At 44.2% G+C, this 21,257-nt stretch overlaps 1 protein-coding gene across 1 annotated transcript in view; it reads right to left on the bottom strand.

Moving 5' to 3' along the window:
* The window catches only part of TNKS2 (tankyrase 2), a 48,171-nt gene extending 28,096 nt beyond the window's left edge, over positions 1-20,075 (bottom strand). The window contains exons 1-6 of the mRNA XM_070754207.1: positions 19,686-20,075; positions 13,342-13,566; positions 11,569-11,664; positions 4,378-4,414; positions 2,438-2,513; positions 1,731-1,825 (exon numbers count right to left, since the gene is read on the bottom strand). Of these exons, the coding sequence (XP_070610308.1) occupies positions 1,731-1,825; positions 2,438-2,513; positions 4,378-4,414; positions 11,569-11,664; positions 13,342-13,566; positions 19,686-19,932 (776 nt within the window). The 5' untranslated portion in view covers positions 19,933-20,075. The remainder of the gene's footprint in view (positions 1-1,730; positions 1,826-2,437; positions 2,514-4,377; positions 4,415-11,568; positions 11,665-13,341; positions 13,567-19,685) is intronic.
* Positions 20,076-21,257: the final 1,182 nt, after the last annotated feature.

The raw sequence follows: 21,257 nt of genomic DNA, 5'->3' as shown, positions 1-21,257 counted from the left end.
GGATCTGATGGACAGTTCAGCCAAATGTTAATTGTAAAACAGGTAGATAATGGAGACCCTGGCCACATTTACTTTATGGTCTACTTGTGTGCTGATCTCAGCATGCACATTGGTTTAGAGGCTGTACTTCCTAAGAATGCTCAGGAAGATAAATCTATCTCAGCATCTATTGTTGTCCTACTATTGCAGCACCATTGAGACCGTCCTAACGTATGGCATTCTTGCATGGTATGGGAGCGTAGCAGATAAAAACGTTTTATAGAGAATCATTAGAACTGCCCAGAATGTCATTGGGCTCCAGCTACCAGCCCTGGATGATATCTTCACATCTCGCTGTTTTAGAAAGGTGCACAACATTCTCACAGACTCTTCTCATCCTGCTTATGATCTTTTTTGGACTGTTGCCTTCTGGCAGAAGATACAGAATAATTAAAACTCGAACCACACGTTTTCTGAACAGCTTTTATTCCAGAGCTATAATTGCACTTAACAATGTACTAGGGGGTCACTATCAGTGAACTGCTGGACAATACTACTTGATCTGTTGTATGGATGTTAGATGGTTCAGGTGGGAAATTGTGGCAGGTTGAGTATTATTATTTATTGGATTTGTATGTTCTTTCGAATTGTTATGTATGTTGAGATTGGTCTTTAGCGTCATACATATTTTGTTGCATAGACATACTGTGTATATACAGTACATACAATGACAATAAAGTATTTATTATTATTACTATTACTATTATTATTATTACAAAGGAGCTCCAGGAAATGAAATGACAGAAGAGACATCCATAATATTAATGAAGATAAAAAACATGTTTGGCAAAATATAAAGTAAGTGTTGACGATAAGGCTGGGAAAATTATGTCATTTCTCCACTCTTACTATAATTGCCAATAGCTATTCAATGTTAATAGTCTGCAGGATCTTTGTATATATATCCATCTAATATATGAAGTTGCACATCACATGGGATGGGAGACCCTTCAGTTAGTCACCTAATAGTTGAATGGTAATGGACTGTACATGGGGATCCTCTCTAAGATTATCCAAATCGATAAAAAACAATAGAAATAACACCTATATACTGCTTCACAGTCCCCTCTAAGCAGTTTACAGAGTCAGTATATTGCCCACAAAAATCTGGCTCCTCATTTTACTGATCTCAGAAGGATGGAAGGTTGAGTCAACTTGAACCAGTCAGAATGAAACCCCTGGTAGTGAACAATGAGCTAGTCTCAAATGCTGCATTCTAACAATTGTGTCTCCTAAAAATGGGCAAATTAGATCCATCTCTAGCAGAGAAATCTGTGAATTCTTTCTCTAGGTATAGTGTCAATTGTACTGCTTTATATTCATTAATTTTAAATAGTTATTAATCCTATTAACTTTAGTTGGAATGCAGCCTCTGGCCATTGCATATCCATATATAGAGGTGCACACAAACACTTGTCACAAATACCTATTTCTTGGGGAAAATAAGCTCCAATAGGATTGATTTTAGAAGGGATTGGTAATTATTGTTGATTAGGTAGAAAACTACCATAGATGATGCATATGGTTGACATATTTGATAAGGCAGCTGATAAATGAAAGGGAATGAATAGTGAAACTTTTTTTGTCTTTTGTCTGAAATGTGGAACTGTTTTCTTTTCAGGTAATATATAGGAAAATATAAGCTGTATATTAATAAAAATCTCTAACACACCATCTTCTTGGACACTCACCCTTTATCCTTTGCATGAACATCTGCTCCGTGTTGCAATAATAGCTGCACTATTTTAACACGGTTATAGCCAGCAGCTAGATGTAATGGAGTTGACTAGAAAGAAAAGATTGAATACAATAAACTTACATATAACAAACAAATATAACTTAGAAAATAGCTTTTAATTTTTTAAAAAAGAATGATCTGTTAAATGTTCATCTCCTTTCCTCAAGTCCTAGTCTTCTGGCTCATCTTGATGGGTGAAGGGGAGTTTCTGGGAGGGATGAGCAAACAACACCTCAATACTATATATCCCCAGCATGAAGATCATCCTAGTTGTTAGTTACAGCAAACAGCCAACAATGATAAAACATCTGGAGGATGTTCACTTTATGGACAAAGTTCCTACCAACATGAACATAGAAGGCAACCAATTTACATTTATTCTTCCTGCAAGCACAAATATAATTAATGCTTATCTTGGTAATATTTTATGATGTGGTAATTACAGGACTTGAGCAAGCCCAGTTTTCTTAGAAATATTGCTACCTGAGTTTTTAAAAGTTCTATTAAACTTTTATTTCTTATAAACACTATAAAGTAAATATATATATATATATATGATAACTCAAAGCTAAATATTACATTACATGAAATATTATCAAATATCTTTAATATTATTTTCTTAATTTGCTAATTCAAAAATATGTACATCTTTAAAAATACCTTTCTGCCATCACTTGCATGGCAATTGACATTTAATGGTGTTAGAAGAGCCATTAGTTTTTCTTCATTTCCACTCCTAAAAAGAAAATTAATATTCATGAACATTTTACAAACTGCCAACTTTCATTTTACTCAACTTGAACTGATAAAGTAATTTATTTATTTTACCTATCTCTCCAAACTATTACTATATTAAATCTAATTATTAAATATATATCTTTAGACTTGATTTTACAAGTGTAATTAGCTTTCTGCCTGTTATGCTTTGCATGTTTCGTTATACTTCAACTCCATTTACTTAAATGGTTTAGATTTAATGATTCTTTTTAAAGAACACATGGTACAGTACTTAAAGCATCAGCATAGAAACTGGGAGATTCAGTTTAAGTCCTGCCTTGGGCATAAAACCAGCTGGGTAACAATGAGCCAATCATTCTTTTTCAGACCTACGAAGAAGGCAATTATAAACTACTTCTGAAAAACCTTGCCATGAACACCATAGAGACTTGTCATGACATTTGTCTGAAGTCAATACTGATTCAAAGGCACAAATGAAAAAGTATTGTGAAATAGGTATACAATGGTACCTCTACCTAAGAACGCCTCTATTTACAAACTTTTCTAGATAAGAACTGGGTGTTCAAGATTTTTTTGCCTCTTCTCAAGAACCATTTTCCACTGACAAAACCAAGCCTCCGAAACTGTAACTGGAAAAGGCGGGGAGAAGCCTCTGTAGGGCCTCTCTAGGAATCTCCTGGGAGGAAACAGGGCCGGAAAAGGTGGGGAGAAGCCTCCATGGGGCCTCTCTAGGAATCTCCTGGGAGGAAACAGGGCCTCCACCCTCTCTGTGGTTTTCCAAATCGCAGGCATTATTTGCTTTTACATTCATTCCTATGGGAAAAATTGCTTCTTTTTACAAACTTTTCTACTTAAGAATCTGGTCATGGAATGAATTAAGTTCATAAGTAGATGTACCACTGTACATACTGTATACATATTAATCTGCAGACATATATAGGTGAGTATTGGTACTGCTTCCAAATGGGATGAAGATCACATATGAGGGTTCAATTAAGCTGATTTATTCCTAATAGCCTATGCACAGGAAATCTTCCCAACTAAGTCAACACCTGATGAGAGTTAGATAAGGGTTAGTGGTACTCAAGGGGAGTTGGGACATAGTTTGCTACACAGATATTTTAGGCTGATCCTTTTTTTCATTCTGCATCCAGGCTCTCTTATTCATTCTCTTACATGCGCAAAGATAATTGTACTATAAATGTATAATATTTTCAAGCATCTTCTTTCCTGCCATTTTTGATGACATAACTTATTATTTTTCCTTATTTTAAACTATTAGAAAGTATAAATCTAAAATATTTTTACACTAGTTATAATGCAAGACTTATAATTATGTACAACAATAAAATTGGATCAAAAAATATCTTCAAGTCTTACTCAAGCTAAAGTTTTAATTACAAGAGATCATTACATTTGAAACAAATTAAAATTTAAGAAATGCTCCTGAAGGAACTAAAGATCTACTCAATTATCCTGTTGTTGGAAGTGGAAGAGGAATTGTGCTGCTAACCTTGCCTTGATGCGATACATGCATCAATACCCTTAATCTGCAACTCATCTCCCCACCCATCAAAATAATGGGATAGATATCTACACACAGGTAGTCCTTGCCTAATGACCACAAATGGACGGGTAACTCATCACAACAAGAAACATTGCATAATTACCGAAGACTTGGGATGTCATTTCTGTGGTCATTAAGGAAGATACTACCACCAAAGAATTTTATTCTTACTTTTTTCTTTATTAATGTTTGTTGGAAGATAAATATGAAGTGCCCAAATGGTGATCACATGGAAACCCTGCAACAGCTCTAAATGCTAGGAATGAAATTAATTTGTTTTCTTAACATCACCTACCTGGCGCTTTCCAATAGTTCATCTTTCTTGTATTCACCTGAAAATTAACATAGCAATCTTAGGATTTTCCAATTCGTGTACACATTTTTTTAGAATTATTTTCTTTTCTGATAGGAATAGGCCCAATTTTCCAACTTCAAAATAGTACAAGAGGGGTGTTTTATTCCATGGATGTTAGAATGATTTAAACAACTGCAAATAGATTTGTTATTTTTTAAAACCTCCTGCAATGGAGATTCAGACTGTGCAAGCTAATAAAATAGCAGGCACGGCTTCTGTCCCTGCAGCCACTGATTGGAGCTAACTAAGAAAGGTTGAGGCAAAGGACAGCCAATTAAGCACATGCTCCAAGTAAATTAGAGTCACCTTATCAAGGATATGAGCAGTATATACATATAATAAATTAAAAAACGGGCTGAAGTTGACTACCTGCCTGATGTCATTTTATTAAGTATTTTATTTTGCATAAAACAATTTGTGGCTGTTAATACACATAGGCTGTGTCTGTGTGGAGACCATGTTTATCATCTGACTGTGTATAAAACTTTTGTTATGACTGTTTACTATACATTCTAAAGTACAGTGGTACCTCGAGATACGAGTTTAATTCGTTCCGGACCTGGGCTCTTAAGTCGAGCAGCTCTTATCTCGAACGACTTTTCCCCATAGGAATTAATGTAAATAATTTTAATTGGTTCCAGCCCTCAAAAAACTCACAAAGTTACTCTAAATTATGCAGAAAGACATGTTTTTAATGAAGAAATGTACATGTACATATAAATGAATAATGAAGTCTCTTTCACTTAACTTGTAAACTTTCTTAAACTTTTAAATTTACATATGTTCAACTTCTCTGCCACCCAATCCTGTAGGACAGAGGTCCCCAACCCTTTTTGCACCAGGGACCGTCTTTAAGCGATCAAGAGAGGAATGGGTGAATGAATGGACGGAGGGTGGGAAGGAAGGAAGGAAAGAGGGAAGGGACAGGAACAGAGGAAGGAAGCAAGGAAACTTATGAAAGGGGAGAGTAAGAGAGGAATGAGTGAAGGGAGGGAGGGAGGGAAGAAGGTGGGAAGGAGAAAGAAAAGAAGAAATAGAGGAAGGGAAGGTAAAAGAGAGAAAGAAAAAGAGCAAGAAAGAAAGCTGCAAGCACCCCCCCGAGCCCCCCAGGCCGGCTGCAACCTTTTAAAACACGCGCGCCGCTTCGCAGCTGTCTCCTGAAGCCGAACGCGGAAGTTAGCGTTTGGCTTCAGGAGACAGCTCCTTGGCGCTTGTATCTCGAATTTGGGCTTGTAAGTAGAACAAAAATATCTCTCCCCTCCCAGCTCTTATCTCGAGTTGCTCTTAAGTAGAGCAGCTCTTATGTCGGGGTTCCACTGTATGTGGAAACATTAATAGTCATGTTCACAGCCAATTTTTCTGTAATCTGGGTTTCAGTTAATTCAGTATCTAACTTATTTTCATCACTAGGAACCCCTCCCAATGGGGAACAAACAAAAAAATAAGATTCCATCTTGTCTCATTTCAGGTTCAGCATTAGAATTGAAATAGTCTAATGAAACAACAGACTTGTTTAATGCAATTTCATGCTGATCCACGTGATTACATGATCCAGACACTACAACTGTCATAAATATTAGTTGCCGAGTATCTGAATTTTGATCATGTGTCCGCGGGGCTGCTGCAATAGTTGTAAGCGTGAAAAATAAGACATTTTTTTCAGTGTTGTAACTTCGAACGGTCACTAAATGAACTGTTTGTGGACTACCTCTATAAGGCAAAGAGGAAGACTGTGAGTCACACCTTAGCCATGAAAACCAATTGATGGCTTAGGGCCAATGTTCCCTCTAATTTTTTTCGGGGTGGGCGGAAAAGTATAGTGTCTGAGCGGCAGTCCCCTTGGGACTGGGCGGCATTAAATAAATAAATAAATAAAATAAATAAATATACAAACAAACAAACAAATATAAATAAATAATAAATCCCTTCTTTTTTATTAAAAGAAATTAATAATAAAACAAAACCAAACTCTATTACTATTAAAACTAAAACAACCAGCAAATCCAAAAACATAACTATTAATAAAAACAGGTGAGGGCTGGGGGGTTTTTCCTCTGTTATTATTTAAGTGCTTTTACCATATGCTTTAAATCAGGAGTCACTTCTCTCTCTGTTTCTCTCTCTTTCCTGTCATTCTCTGCCTCAATCATTTTCTCATTTCTCTTTTTTTCTCCCCTTTATTCTATCATTTCTCTCTCTCTCTTTCTTCCTTCCACTCCTCTCTCTTGCTTTCTTCCTCTCTCTCTCTCCCTTCCTCTCTCCTCTCTCACTCTCTTTCTTGTTCTCTCACTCTCTCTCTTCCTTCCTATCTTTTCTCTCTCTCTCTTTCTCTCTCTCTCCCTTCCTTCCTTCCCTTCTCTCTTCCTTCCACTTTTTTCTCTTTCTCTCTCTTTTCCTTCCTTTTCCTCTTCCCCTCCATCTCCCTCTCCCTCTCTCCCTTTATATTTATCTCTTCCTTCCTCTCTTCCTCCCTTTCTCTCTCCCTCTCGTTCACTTTTCTCTCTCCTCCTTCCCTCCCTCCCTCCTTCTTTCCTCTCCTCTTTCCTTCCCTCTCTTTCCCTTCTTTCTCTCCACGTCTCCGGCGGGCAGCCGGCTTTGCTGACTGGCACAAGGCTCAAGCCAGCTGCCCGGGAAAGCCCTGTGCTGGCCAGGAAAGCCGGCTTTCTGGGAAAGCAGCGCGCTTTTCAAATGCGCTGCTTTCCTGCTGCAACTCTTTCCTGGGCGGGGGGGGGGAGGAAGCCACTCCCCCCCCCAGGAAAGAGGTGCAGGAAAGCAGCGTGTTTAAAAGGCGCGCTGCTTTCCCGGAAAGCCGGCTTTCCTGGCCGGCACAAGGCTTTCCCGGGCAGCTGGCGGAAGAGGAGGAGAGGGGGCAGATCGGGCGGGCAGGGGGCAGCACCGAGAGGCCAGGGGCACGAGAGGGCCGGAGGCACGGTGGGGAGGCAGGGGCGGCTCCCTTTCCTTCTACTGCCGGCGCCTCCCCGCCCCCGCCCCCCCGCGGGCTGGCAGGGTGGTGGGGAGTGCGCGCCCCTGGAAAAAGGTGTGGGGGGGGTATTTGGGAGGGCGCGTGTCCTCACGCGCGCAGCTTACAGGGAACGCTGCTTAGGGCTACTAACTCTTTCTCAATCCAACCCAACTCACAGGATTTTTGTAGAGAAAATAGCAAAAGAAAGCTGTTTGGGTATGTTCACTGTCTTCAGTTACTTATAAAAATAATAAACAAACACCCTTTTCATTTATGTTTGGAATTTTAAAAATTCTCATTTTTTAAATAACAAAGCTCTATACCAAAATCTATATATTTTCTTTAGATTTTATATTACTTTGGCTTCATTATAACTAAGATAGATGCATAGAACTCCTATATTAACCAGATCTGATATCCAGGAAACAATATTTTATGAAAAACGTGTAACTTTTTCTGGAGTGGGAAATGGCCTTCCCCAAGGCCAAAATATCAGCTGGACATTTCACACTCTAGGCCAACTCTCGAGTGCAAAAACAGGCCAACGGGCAAACCAGAAGTTCCGGATTGCGAAAAACAGCACAATGGGCAAACAGGAAGTCCAAACTTCCGGTTTGCTAGTTTTTTCACTGTCTCAGGCTTCAGTGAGGCCCGTGCACATGTGCAGGGAGGCTGCACATGTATGGAGGGGAAGGGAATGGGTGTGGGCACATTCTGGCCCTGGGCTCAGGTTGCTGCTGCTTAATGCCAGGTCGGTGGTAAATAAAGCTCTCCTCATCCGGGATTTAATCCTGGATGAGGAGGCCGACCTGGCATGTATTACTGAAACCTGGTTGGGCCCAGAGGGAGGAGTTCCTCTCTCTGAAATTTGCGCAGCTGGGTTTCAGATATGGCATCAACCTCGACCCCAGGGAAGGGGGGGAGGAGTGGCTATTATAGCCAGGGAGAGCCTTTGCCTACGTAGACTCATTGCTCCAGAGATTGTGGGTTGCGAGTCTCTCTTGATGAAGTTGGACTTAGGGGTTCAGGTGGGCTTGGTTCTCACGTACCTGCCTCCCAGCTGCGTGTCAAAAGCCCTGCCTGTGCTGCTCGAGGAGGTAGCCGGGTTGGCGGTGGAGTTCCCCAGACTTATTGTCTTGGGGGACTTCAACCTGCCGTCACTCGGCGAAGCCTCTGGACTGGCACAGGAGTTCATGGCCACCATGACAGCCATGGACCTGACTCAAGTAATTCAGGGTCCGACTCACGAGGGAGGCACACACCCGACATGGTATTCCTCTCTGAGCAATTGAGCAATGGTCTGAGACTAAGGGGCTTAGAAGTATTGCCTTTGTCATGGTCAGACCATTTTCTACTATGGCTTGACTTCCTGGCTCCAATCCTTCCCCGCAGGGAGGTGGAACCAATTAAGACACCTGATGGACCCAGAGGGCTTTCAGACGGTGCTTGGGGTTATTCCAGATGCACTCGTCCACAGTTCGGCGGATTCTCTTGCGGAAGCATGGAACAAGGCTGCAGCGGAGGCTCTTGATCGGATTGCGCCTTTGCGACCTCTCCGTGGTGCTAGACCCCGTAGAGCTCCATGGTTCAACGAGGAGCTCCGGGAGTTGAAACGACAGAAGAGACGTCTAGAGTAGTGATGGAGGAAGAGTAACTCTGAATCTGATCGAACACTTGTAAGAGCTTTTATTAAGACTTACAAAGTGGCGCTCAAGGCAGCAAGATGCGCGTATAATGCCGCCTTGATTGCATCAGCAGAATCCCGCCTGGCCGCTCTGTTTAGGGTGACCCACTCCCTTCTTAACCAGGGGGGAGTTGGGGAGCCCTTGCAGAGTAGTGCCGAGGATTTTAACACGTTTTTCGCTGATAAAATCGCTCAGATCCGGGCGGACCTCGACTCCAATTGGAAAACAGAGTCGGCTGACAACGAGTCAGTCGAGGTGACTGGGGCCCGTACTTGTCCACCTGTCTGGGAAGAGTTTGATCTGGTGACACCTGATGAAGTGGACAAGGCCATTGGAGCTGTGAGTTCCGCCACCTGTTTACTGGACCCGTGTCGCTCCTGGCTGGTTTCGGCCAGCAGGGAGGTGACACGGAGCTGTGTCCAGGAGATTGTTAACGCTTCCTTGGGGAGGGGATCCTTTCCATCATCCTATAAAGAGGCGCTCGCGCGCCCCCTCCTCAAGAAGCCGTACTCAATAACTACCGTCCAGTCTCCAACCTTCCCTTTATGGGGAAGGTTGTCAAGAAGGTGGTGGCACTCCAGCTCCAACGGTCCTTGGAAGAAGCCGATTATCTAGGTCCCCAGCAGTCTGGTTTCAGGCCCGGTTACAGCACGGAAACCGCTTTGGTCGCATTGATGGATGATCTCTGGCGGGTCCGGGACAGGGGTTTATCCTCTGTCCTGGTGCTTCTTGACCTCTCAGCGGCTTTCGATACCATCGACCATGGTATCCTTCTGCACCAGCTGGAGGGGTTGGGGGTGGGAGGCACTGTTCTCCAGTGGTTCTCCTCCTACCTCTCCGGTCGGTCGCAGTCGGTGTTAGTGGGGGGTCAGAGGTCGACCCCGAGGTCTCTCCATTGCGGGGTGCCTCAGGGGTCGGTCCTCCCCCCCCTGCTATTTAATATCTACATGAAACCGCTGGGTGAGATCATTCAAGGGCATGGGGTGAGGTATCATCAGTACGCTGATGATACCCAGCTTTACATCTCCACCCCATGTCCAGTCAACGAAGCAGTGGAAGTGATGTGCCGGTGTCTGGAGGTTGTTGGGGCCTGGATGGGTGTCAACAGACTCAAACTCAACCCGGATAAGACGGAGTGGCTGTGGGTTTTGCCTCCCAAAGACAATTCCATCTGTCCTTCCATTACCCTGGGGGGGGGAATTATTGACCCCCTCGGAGAGGGTCCGCAACTTGGGTGTCCTCCTTGATCCACAGCTCACATTAGAGAACCATCTTTTAGCTGTGGCGAGGGGGGCGTTTTCCCAGGTTCGCCTGGTGCACCAGTTGCGGCCCTATCTGGACCGGGACTCACTGCTCACAGTCACTCATGCCCTCATCACCTCGAGGTTCGACTACTGTAATGCTCTCTACATGGGGCTACCTTTGAAAAGTGTTCGGAAACTCCAGATCGTGCAGAATGCAGCTGCGAGAGCAGTCATGGGCTTACCTAGGTATGCCCATGTTTCACCAACATTCCGCAGTCTGCATTGGTTGCCGATCAATTTCCGGTCACAATTGAAAGTGTTGGTTATGACCTTTAAAGCCCTTCATGGCACTGGACCAGAATACTTCCGAGACCGCCTGCTGCCGCACGAATCCCAGCGACCAATTAGGTCCCACAGAGTGGGCCTTCTCCGGGTCCCGTCAACTAAACAATGTCGGTTGGCGGGCCCCAGAGGAAGAGCCTTCTCTGTGGCGGCCCCGGCCCTCTGGAACCAACTCCCCCCGGAGATTAGAACTGCCCCTACTCTCCTTGCCTTCCGTAAGCTCCTTAAGACCCACCTTTGTCGTCAGGCATGGGGGAACTGAGACATCTCCCCCGGGCATTTACAATTTATGAATGGTATGTCTGTATGTATGTTTGTTTAGAAAATGGGGTTTTAAAAATATTTTTAAATAGTAATTTAGATTTGTTGTAAATTGTTTTCACTTTGCTGTGAGCCGCCCCGAGTCTGCGGAGAGGGGCGGCATACAAATCTAAATAATAAATAAATAATAAATAAATAAATCCCTTTTGGCATGCAAACCAAAAAAAGGTTCACCATCACTGCTCTAGGTCTTATCAATTAAATAGTGTCATCTCATTGGAGATAGGAATCAGATCTGCTTTGTGCAATGATATTCACCAATATGCTCTTCCCAGGACTCTATTCAAACAAACTTTTAAAAATTTTGTTCTTTCTTCAGACTGTTGGCTATGTGGGTGAGAGACCCTTTTGGTGAAAGACTAGTTTCTGAAAGTGTTATATTACTTTTTCAGACATGTGATACATGTATTGTTTTATTTTGAAGTGGATACTGATATTTGTTCAGAATCGTCGTGGAAGCATGATTATTTAATAAATTTAATAAATAATATTAATAACTATATATACCACGCTCAAATTCCATCAAGCATAGAAAAAAGATAATTACAAGTAATGTACTATGGAAGATTCTACCCACCTGTAAGCACTGCTTTTGCTGATGGATCTGCTAAGTCAAGTGCTGTTCTTCCATCAGTATTACGGATACTTGGATCAGCACCATGTTGCAACAATACTAAAAGGAACAGGAATATATTTAAAATCCTGTGGTAGAATGCTTAGACTTCCAGCAGGCAACTAATATCTCAAAACCAACAATGACTATTCCTCATACTTTTTGAGATGTATCTGTCAGTGAAGTGCAGTAGCTAAGGTAGAATAGGAACAGGGATTGACATTTACCTTTACCCACAATGCTCCCTGAAGGATCATGCCAACTCCCATCTCTTAGTCCAATCAATGCCCTATTGTGATTAATTTATCTAATGGGATATTTATAAACACAAATATACCAAATACAGCCAGGCTAAATTAATATCCCAAGCTGCTTCTTTAATTCATATTTATGCTAAACAGCTTCCCCTCAAATATTCAAATCATCTGCATGTACATTTCTTTGGCCATGTTGAATAACTATCTTTACTTAATTTTTTTTTCAAAAAAGATGATGAAATTCAGAAAGCCACATTGGTAAAATTTCCTTAAATATTCAAGTTCCTGATCTTCAGATTCCAGATAGCTATGTTACATATTGTTTGTAAAAAGAGCTGGCCAATTCAGGTGCTACTTTGCTAAATTTTCAGGGAAATGGACACAAACTTTTTCAAGGAATACATGGAACTGGAAATTAATTTATTTTTTGTAATTAATTTAAGTAGTTACTCAAGTACTAGATAACCAGACATAATCAGACATTCAATTACGCAAAAATTGTAGCAAAGAAACTATTTCTTCTACAAGACTTCTTAAATGATCTCTTATGTTGAGATTGAGAATTATATTACCATTATTAATAAAGATAAATTGTAGTAGCATATATTTGAAATACGTCTATTTACAGAAATGAACACATAAATTCCCATATATTTTTATTAAATTTTGATGCTCTTTTACTTAAAAGAACTAAAAAAGTAACATGAAAATACTCTAATTCATAATACATTACAATTTTCTAGAGCAATAAAATTGAATACTCAATACAATCTAGCAAATTGACAAAATTTAACATTTATTTTGAAAGTCTAAGAATATTTTCATATTTCTGTGTAGCAAGAACCAAGGAAAACGATAATAAAGGAGCAGAACAAGCTTGCAAAATATCTTTCAGGAATAAATTCTTATACCACATTTTAAGTGCTATCTATAATGGAAACATTTCTTTTCCTTTGCTACTATCTGTATGTTTATCTCTCCTTCTCCCTCCCCCCCTCTCTCTCCCCCAGCTGGAACAGAAAATGTTTATCTTGCATCAGTCTCTTCCCTCTGGCAAAAAAAAATATGGAAACTGCAACTCTGAGCCTAGGACTACAAAATCATATCAGGACAAATTCCAAATAATATAGTAGTTTACTCCAAAATGTTTATGGATCAAGGAATAAGGTTATATTGGGCTGCTAATTATATTTCCAGGCACACAATAAAGGATAAACTCCTAAACTATTTTTAATGCTGATCGTATTATTAATTCCTCAGCCAACTTCCCACAAACTTAAGCAAAATAATAGGATTTTTTTTTTTGCAACACCCACAAAATTCAATGAATTTAACAAACAAAAACTCAAAAATATCTGATTATGTACTTTAAATCAAGAATGTCAATTTGACTTGGATAGTTTGGAGGTCTGGTTTATGCTAAGAAAGTTTCTTGAACTTTTTATGTAGAAATCACTGGAAAAAAATATCAAAGTGTTACCTATGCAGACATCAATTTTGCCTTTGATGGCAGCTTCATGAAGAGGAGTATAATTCCAATTATCTCTTGCATTAGGATCTGCACCATGGCGCAGGAGAAGATTGACAACTTCAGCATGACCAAAGGAGCAAGCATTATGAAGTGGAATGAGTCCTCCATCATCTCGGGCATGTACATTAGCACCACTCTGGAGCAAGTATTCTACTACATCTCGCCGACCAAAACCTGAAAGAAAAAGAAGTATTTGATCTAGTACAGAATCACTAAACAAAATAAAGGCTGAAGGGTAATTCTTCAAATAAGAAACATAACATTTCTAACAAAACTCTGGGATTATGGAGAGTGAAAAAAAACAATTATTTTTAGAAATGAACAAATTGGAAAAATCAAGGATAATTATCAGTCATAAGCAATTTTCTCTTCAGGTTACATTTTTAGAAGGGAAAATAGCTCTTGGATACCGCTGAATATTAGTCCTTCTAAATACAGTATATGTACAGCTTTTTGTGCCACACCATAAATCCTGGTATCCTTTGGGGTTGCTAGCATGTCACAATATTTCAGTAGTTTCAGGTCTTTCTAGGTAGCTGAGTAAATAGAATATTTAGTTTCGATAGAAGCCTTCTAACCCTATCTTTTTCTCCTTTGCTTTTAATATTTGTTTGAAACAACCACGGGGAATTTTTAAGAGGGCTGATTTGCGATATTAATCAGATGATTTGCAGCTCTGCCTCAGTTTTCCACCAATTGTGAAATACATGCAGGTATTTGGAGGCGGTATAGACATACCAGGAAGTCAAAACAGGCCCATCCTTATCTTAGGCTATATGTATGTGCGTGCATCATTATTTATCTATGCTCATCCTTCTCCCTTCTGGTAGTAGAAAGAAACAATCCTCAAAGCACCTTTCTACTCCACATAAATGGCAATAAGAGATATGAAGATGTTATAGTAGCCATTCCACTCTCCAGATTGTTCTTTTCTTTCAAGGGTCAGTCTCATTCTCTTTACTTCTCCTAGCACCATTTTATTTTTCAAGTCCTTGATTTAAGACCACAACTGAGCTCCAAATTTATGTTGCTAAGTGAGACAGTTGAGTTAATTTTGCCTCATTTTACGACCATCCTTGCCAGAATTGTCAAGTGAATAGCTGCAGTTGTTAAGCCAGTACCCCGGCTATTAAGGGAATTTGACTTTCCCATTGACTTTGCTTGCCGAAAGGTCGCAACCGTCATAAGTATGGGATGATTGCCAAGCATCTGAAATTTAACCCCGTAAAGTTTCAAAGGTTGCAAGTGTGAAAAATGGGTCATTCGCTCACGTTTTTTCAGTGTCATAACTCTGAGCGGTCACTAATTTTTGACCAGTCTTCAGAGCTGGACAGCATATAAATTATAAACAAACAAACAAACAGCTGCAACTCAAGGACTGCCTGTATTTAGAAATACAGAAGAGACGTCTAGAGCAGAGGTCCCCAACCTTTTTTGCACCAGGGACCGGCTTTAAGCTAGACCAGTTTTCCATGGCCCGGTGGTGGTGGGGGCTTTGGTCATATGGGGGTGGGGTTATGGAGGGGTGGAGCCAGGGCCGCCATCAGGAATTTTGGGGCCCCATACAGCCTAAGTTTCTGGGGGGGCCCCCTCCCCGCCATTTTAAAACTACTTTATTTTGCGACATACCAATTATGTATGAAATTTACCTTCTTTGGGGAGGGGTGAAAGGGGAGAGTAAGAGAGGAAGGAGTGAAAGAAGGGAATGAGGGAGGAAAGAAGGGAGGAAGGAAAAGGAAAGCAAGAAATGGAGGGAGGAAAGGAAGGAAGGAAGGAAAGAAAGAAAGAAAGAAAGGGGGAAGGGACAGGAACAGAGGAAGGAAGCAAGGAAACCTATGAAAGGGGAGAGTAAGAGAGGAAAGACTGAAGGAAGGGAGGGAGGGAAGAAGGTAGGAAGGAGAAAGAAAAGAAGAAATAGAGGAAGGGAAGGTAAAAGAGAGAAAGAAAAAGAGCAAGAAAGAAAGCAAGCAAGAAAGAAAGAGAATGAAAGAGAAATAAAAATAGAGAGGGGGAATGAAAGAAATGGAAGGAGGGAAGGAAGGAGAGAAAGCAAGAGAAAGAAAGCAAGAGAGAGAAAAAAGAATGAAAGAGCAAGAGAGCAAGAGAGCAAAAGAAAGAGAGAAAGAAAGAAAGAAAACTTCAAAGAAAGGCTCACTGAGCATCTCTCACTCTCTATCCCTCTTTCTTTCTCTCTCTTCCTTTCTATCTCTCCTCTTCCTTTATCTCCTCTCTCTCTCTCCCTCTCTCTTTCTCTGCCCCCTCTCTCCCCCCTCTTTCCCTCTCTCCCTCTCTTGCTATCTATCCCCCCTCTCCCTCTCTCTTTCTCTCTCTCCCTCTCTCTTTCTCCCCCTCCCTCTCTTTCTCTCTCTCCCTCTCTTGCTATCTCTTTCTCTCCCCCCTCTCTCCCTCTCTCTTTCTCTCTCTCCCTCTCTTGCTATCTCTTTCTCTCTCTTTCTCCCCCCTCTCTCCCTCTCTCTTTCTCCCTCTCCCTCTCTCTCTCCCCCCTCTCTCCCTCTCTCTTTCTCTCTCTCCCTCTCTTGCTATCTCTTTCTCTCCCCCCTCTCTCCCTATCTCTTTCTCTCTCTCCCTCTCTTGCTATCTCTTTCCCTCTCTTTCTCCCCCCCCTCTCTCTCTCTCTTTCTCCCTCTCCCTCCACTCACCCATCCCGGGGGTCTTTTTCGGACTTCCCAATCCAGGTCACGCAGCCTTGCGGAACTCCTGGTGGTCTCTCATCCCCGAATCAGCCAGGTAAACACGGCCCCCTCTTCCCTGGCCCGAAACCAGCGAAGGTTGGGGGAATTTCTGCGCAACCCCGGCCACTTTCGGGGTTAAATTCCTCTCCCCGCCCTCTCCGCACCTCCGAAGGGAGCAGGGCAGCGTTGCTGGGCTGGCCAATTCTGGGCAGGGGGCGAATTCCTCCCGGGGGGTGGGGGTGGAGGTGTGGATGTGTGCGTGCGCCCGGAAGGCATCCAAACTTTGCCCGGCGGAGCTCTGCAAACACGAGGCAGGGAGGGAGGGAGGCCGTTGCCCGGCCAGTGGGCACCAAACAGGGCAGGGCTCCATGGGAGGGGAGGGGGCACCTCGCGACTGGGGGCTGCCTGGCTTTGTGATTTTGGCTGGGGGGGGAGTTAGGAAGGTCCTACTTCTCCCCCCCCCAGCCAAAAATTCAAAGCCTATCTGCTGGATACGGGCGATGAGTGGGACAGAGCGGCGCGGAAAACTCTTGCAGCAGCTGCCACAGCCACCGGCTTCGGCGCCGCTCGTCCCGCTCATCGCCCGTATCCAGCAGATAGGCTTTGAGTTTTTGGCTGGGGGGGGAGAAGTAGGACCTTCCTAACTCCCCCCCAGCCAAAATCACAAAGCCAGGCAGCCCCCAGCCGCCAAAGGAGCCTCCTGATTCTCCCCGCCCTGCCCGACGCCCCACCCTGTCCTGCATAATATCCTCTGCCGGGAGGGCAGCGCCGCCGCGGACCGGCTGGAAAACCCCAACGGCCCGGTCCCGGTCCGCGGACCGGCGGTTGGGGACCTCTGGTCTAGAGAAGCGATGGAGGAAGAGTAAGTCCGAATCCGATCGAACACTTGTAAGAGCTCATATTAAGACTTACAAAGTGGCGCTCAAGGCGGCAAGATGCGCGTATCATGCCGCCTTGATTGCATCAGCAGAATCCCGCCCGGCCGCTCTGTTTAGGGTGACCCACTCCCTTCTTAATCAGGGGGGAGTTGGGGAGCCCTTACAGAGCAGTGCTGAGGACTGAGGACACGTTTTTTGCTGATAAAATCGCTCGGATCCGAGCTGACCTCGACTCCAATTGTAAAACAGAGTCGACTGACAACGAGTCAGTCGAGGTGACTGGGGCTAAATGTCTTTGTCCATCTGTCTGGGAGGAGTTTGACTTGGTGACACCTGATGAAGTGGACAAGGCCAGTGGAGCTGTGAGCTCCGCCACCTGTTTACTGGATCCGTGTCCCTCTTGGTTGGTTTCGGCCAGTCGAGAGGTGACACGGAGCTGGGCCCAGGAGATTGTCAATGCCTCCTTGGGGAGGGGGTCCTGCCCGGCCCTTTATAAGGAGGCACTTGTGCGCCCCCTCCTCAAGAAGCCTTCCCTGGACCCAGCCGTGCTTAATAACTACCGTCCAGTCTCCAACCTTCCCTTTATGGGGAAGGTTGTCGAGAAGGTGGTGGCGCTCCAACTCCAGCGGTCCTTGGAAGAAGCCGATTATCTAGGTCCTCAGCAGTCTGGATTCAGGCCCGGCTACAGCACGGAAACTGCTTTGGTCGCGTTGATGGATGATCTCTGGCGGGCCCGGGACAGGGGCTTGTCCTCTGTCCTGGTGCTTCTTGACCTCTCAGTGGCTTTCGATACCATCGACCATGGTATCCTTCTGCGCCGGCTGGAGGGGTTGGGAGTGAGAGGCACTGTCCTTCAGTGGTTCTCCTCCTACCTCTCCGGTCGGTCGCAGTCGGTGTTAGTGGGGGGGTCAGAGGTCGACCTCTAGGTTTCTCCCTTGTGGGGTGCCTCAGGGGTCGGTCCTCTCCCCCTTGCTATTTAACATCTACATGAAACCGCTGGGTGAGATCATCCAAGGGCATGGGGTGAGGTATCATCAATATTCCGATGATACTCAGCTATACATCTCCACCCCATGTCCAGTCAGCGAAGCAGTGGAAGTGATGTGCCGGTGCCTGGAGGCTGTTGGGGCCTGGATGGGTGTCAACAAACTCAAACTCAACCCAGACAAGACGGAGTGGCTGTGGGTCTTGCCTCCCAAGGACAATTCCATCTGTCCGTCCATCACCCTGGGGGGAGAATCATTGACCCCCTCAGAGAGGGTTCGCAACTTGGGCGTCCTCCTCGATCCACAGCTCACATTAGGGAAACATCTTTGAGCTGTGGCGAGGGGGGCGTTTGCCCAGGTTCGCCTGGTGCATCAGTTGCGACCCTATCTGGACCGGGAGTCACTGCTCACACTCACTCATCACCTCGAGGCTCGACTACTGTAACGCTCTCTACATGGGGCTACCTTTGAAAAGTGTTCGGAAACTTCAGATCATGCAGAATGCAGCTGCGAGAGCAATCATGGGCTTCCCTAAATATGCCCATGTCACACCAACACTCCGCAGTCTGCATTGGTTGCCGATCAGTTTCCGGTCACAATTCAAAGTGTTGGTTATGACCTATAAAGCCCTTCATGGCACCGGACCTGATTACCTCAGGGACCGCCTTCTGCCGCCCGAATCCCAGCGGCCAGTTAGGTCCCCCAGAGTGGGTCTTTTCCGGGTCCCGTCAAGTAAACAATGCCGCTTGGCGGGACCCAGAAGAGCCTTCTCTGTGGTGGCCCTGACCCTCTGGAACCAACTCCCCCCAGAGATTAGAATTGCCCCCACCCTCCTTGCCTTTCGTAAGCTACTTAAAACCCACCTCTGCCGCCAGGCATGGGGGAATTAAGACTTTTTTCTCCCCCTACGCCGTTACAACTGTATACATGGTATGTTTGTATGTATGTTTGGTTTTTATATATTAAGGGGTTTTAATTTGCTTTTAGTATTGGATTTTATTGTATATTTTCATGATTGTTGTTAGCCGCCCCGAGTTTTCGGAGAGGGGCGGCATATAAATCCAATAAAACTTCAAACTTCAAATACACTGCTCAAAAAAAAAAGGGAACATTTAAACAACGCAATATAACTCCAAGTAAATCAAACTTCTGTGAAATCAAACTGTCCATTTAGGAAGCAACACTGATTGACAATCAATTTCATGCTGTTGTACAGAACAAAGTATTCAATGAGAATATTTCATTCATTCAGATCTAGGATGTGTCATTTGAGCGTTCCCTTTATTTCCCCCCCCAGCAGTATACCTTTGAATTCTAGTCCCATATTACAAAGCGAAACCCCTCCCCCCTTTAACTTTGCTTTATTTATTTATTTTTAATTTTAGTCCTTTCCTTCCCAAATCCATTCTGGAGCTTCCCACTGCAGTTCAACATTCATTTTCAATGAAGATTAACCACGTTAATGGCCAGTTTTCTCTCCTGTTATATTCCTTGGCTCTCTCTCTCTCTTTTATTATCGATACGCCCAGGCATGCCATACGCCAAATAAATAAAATGCCCAGACGGCCGTCCCCAATATCTGCCCAGACAGAGCCAGAGACGTACAACACCAACACCTGCTTTTGCGCGGGGGGTGGGTGGGGGGGAGCGATTGCTACATTGCCAACCATGCGCCCGCGAACGCGGGAAGAGCCCGAGGCGGGGTGGGATCTGCGCGGGCGCCAGGGGTCAGTTACCTGCGGCGAAATGGAGGGGGCTGGACTTTCTGCCGGCCGTGTCTCTGCCATTGACGTTCTCGGGCCTCACCATCCGCTTCACGCGCTCCACGTCGCCATTCCGGCAAGCCTCGAAGAGCTCGCGGGCAGGCTCCGACGCGGCTCCCCCGACGCAGCACGACGGAGGCGGCTGCTGGTGCTGCAGCATCTCCCCCAAAGGACCAAGCGCCAACGCCCCGCCGCCCCCCGTGCCCCGCCGCCCGGCCATGCCTAAAGCCCCTACGGGCTTAAAGCCCAGCAGCACCCGCCGCCATTGGGCCAGCGGCGGCGGAGTCTTCCCGGTGAGGCGGCAGGGAGCGCCCAAGCGGCGGCGGGGAGGAGGGGCGTGGGGGGCGTGGAGAAAGGAAGGCACTACGTCAGCGGCCGGCAAACCAGCAACAGGCAGGGGGCGGAACAACTCAGGTGCGCACGCATCCGGGGAGGGGGCGGAGTGTTGCTGGAGCGGAGCGCCTGCGCAGTGAGATACGGGAAGGAGGAATCTTTCCCCCTCCCAATAGGATGATGCAGCGCTGTACAGTATTGAATTACCGGCAAAAAAGGGTCAATGAGACAGGAGTCTCATTGTTGGGGATGAACCCAACAATGAGACTCTTCTTACGAAACTTTAAGAAAATACAACAGAGTCCAGTTGCAGTTGGGGGGCATCTCCTCAACCCTGTCAAACTACTGTATTTACTAAGTCTGCACTACTATTACTACTAGTTTTTTCTCATCCCATTTACTCCCATATAGTATGACAGTAACTTGTTGCTTGTACTGTATCCTTAAGATTTTTATTAATATTGATTGTTTCCTCATTGCTTATTTGACCCCTATGACAATCATTGTACCCCATGATGCTTGACAAATGTATCTTGTATGTACATTGAGAGCATATGCACCAAAGACAAATTCCTTGTGTGTCCAATAAAGAATTCTATTCTAAATAGTTGAAGCTGCAATGGTAAGCTGGTCTAGCCCAGGTTTCCACTCAACAGAGATTCATGTGTCACTTAGCTGAACAAGTTGCAGCAAAGAAAATCATAATTATGGTATTAAAAATAATGGCCGCTGTTGTTTTCTGGATGTCATAGAGAAAAACAACCAGATTCATTTGGGGAAAAGTTAGGAAGCCAGTTGGAAAGGTGCGGAACATATAAAGCTTTCCTTGATCTAACTCAAATCCATGCTGAGAATTGATAATGTAAATCTTCCATGAATCTAATGCATTGCTGTTGTCTCAACATGACTTTTAAGTAATAAAATGTGTTAGTCTTGAGGATATGGCAATACTGTAGTATATTGTTTCCACTATCACAGATTAACACATCTGCGTCTATGCTTATTACATATTTGGGGTTAAGACACACTCCGCTATGCACATTACGTATGTGGTCCTTGGCTGTCTAAGGCAGAGTTGGTTGAATATATGAGCATCTGCAAAGGGGATAAATGACTAATCAAGACTTGCAGTGTCACCTTGGAAGTTCTACTCCTTTTGTACATGTGTAGCAACATGCGAGCTGGCTGAACCTTCCTTGCAATACCCATGTA

This window comes from Erythrolamprus reginae, chromosome 5 (assembly GCF_031021105.1).
Source record: "Erythrolamprus reginae isolate rEryReg1 chromosome 5, rEryReg1.hap1, whole genome shotgun sequence".
Taxonomy (NCBI): Eukaryota; Metazoa; Chordata; class Lepidosauria; order Squamata; family Dipsadidae; genus Erythrolamprus; species Erythrolamprus reginae.
Note: the sequence above shows the minus strand (reverse complement) of the source record. Positions and strands in the feature narration are given on the sequence as shown.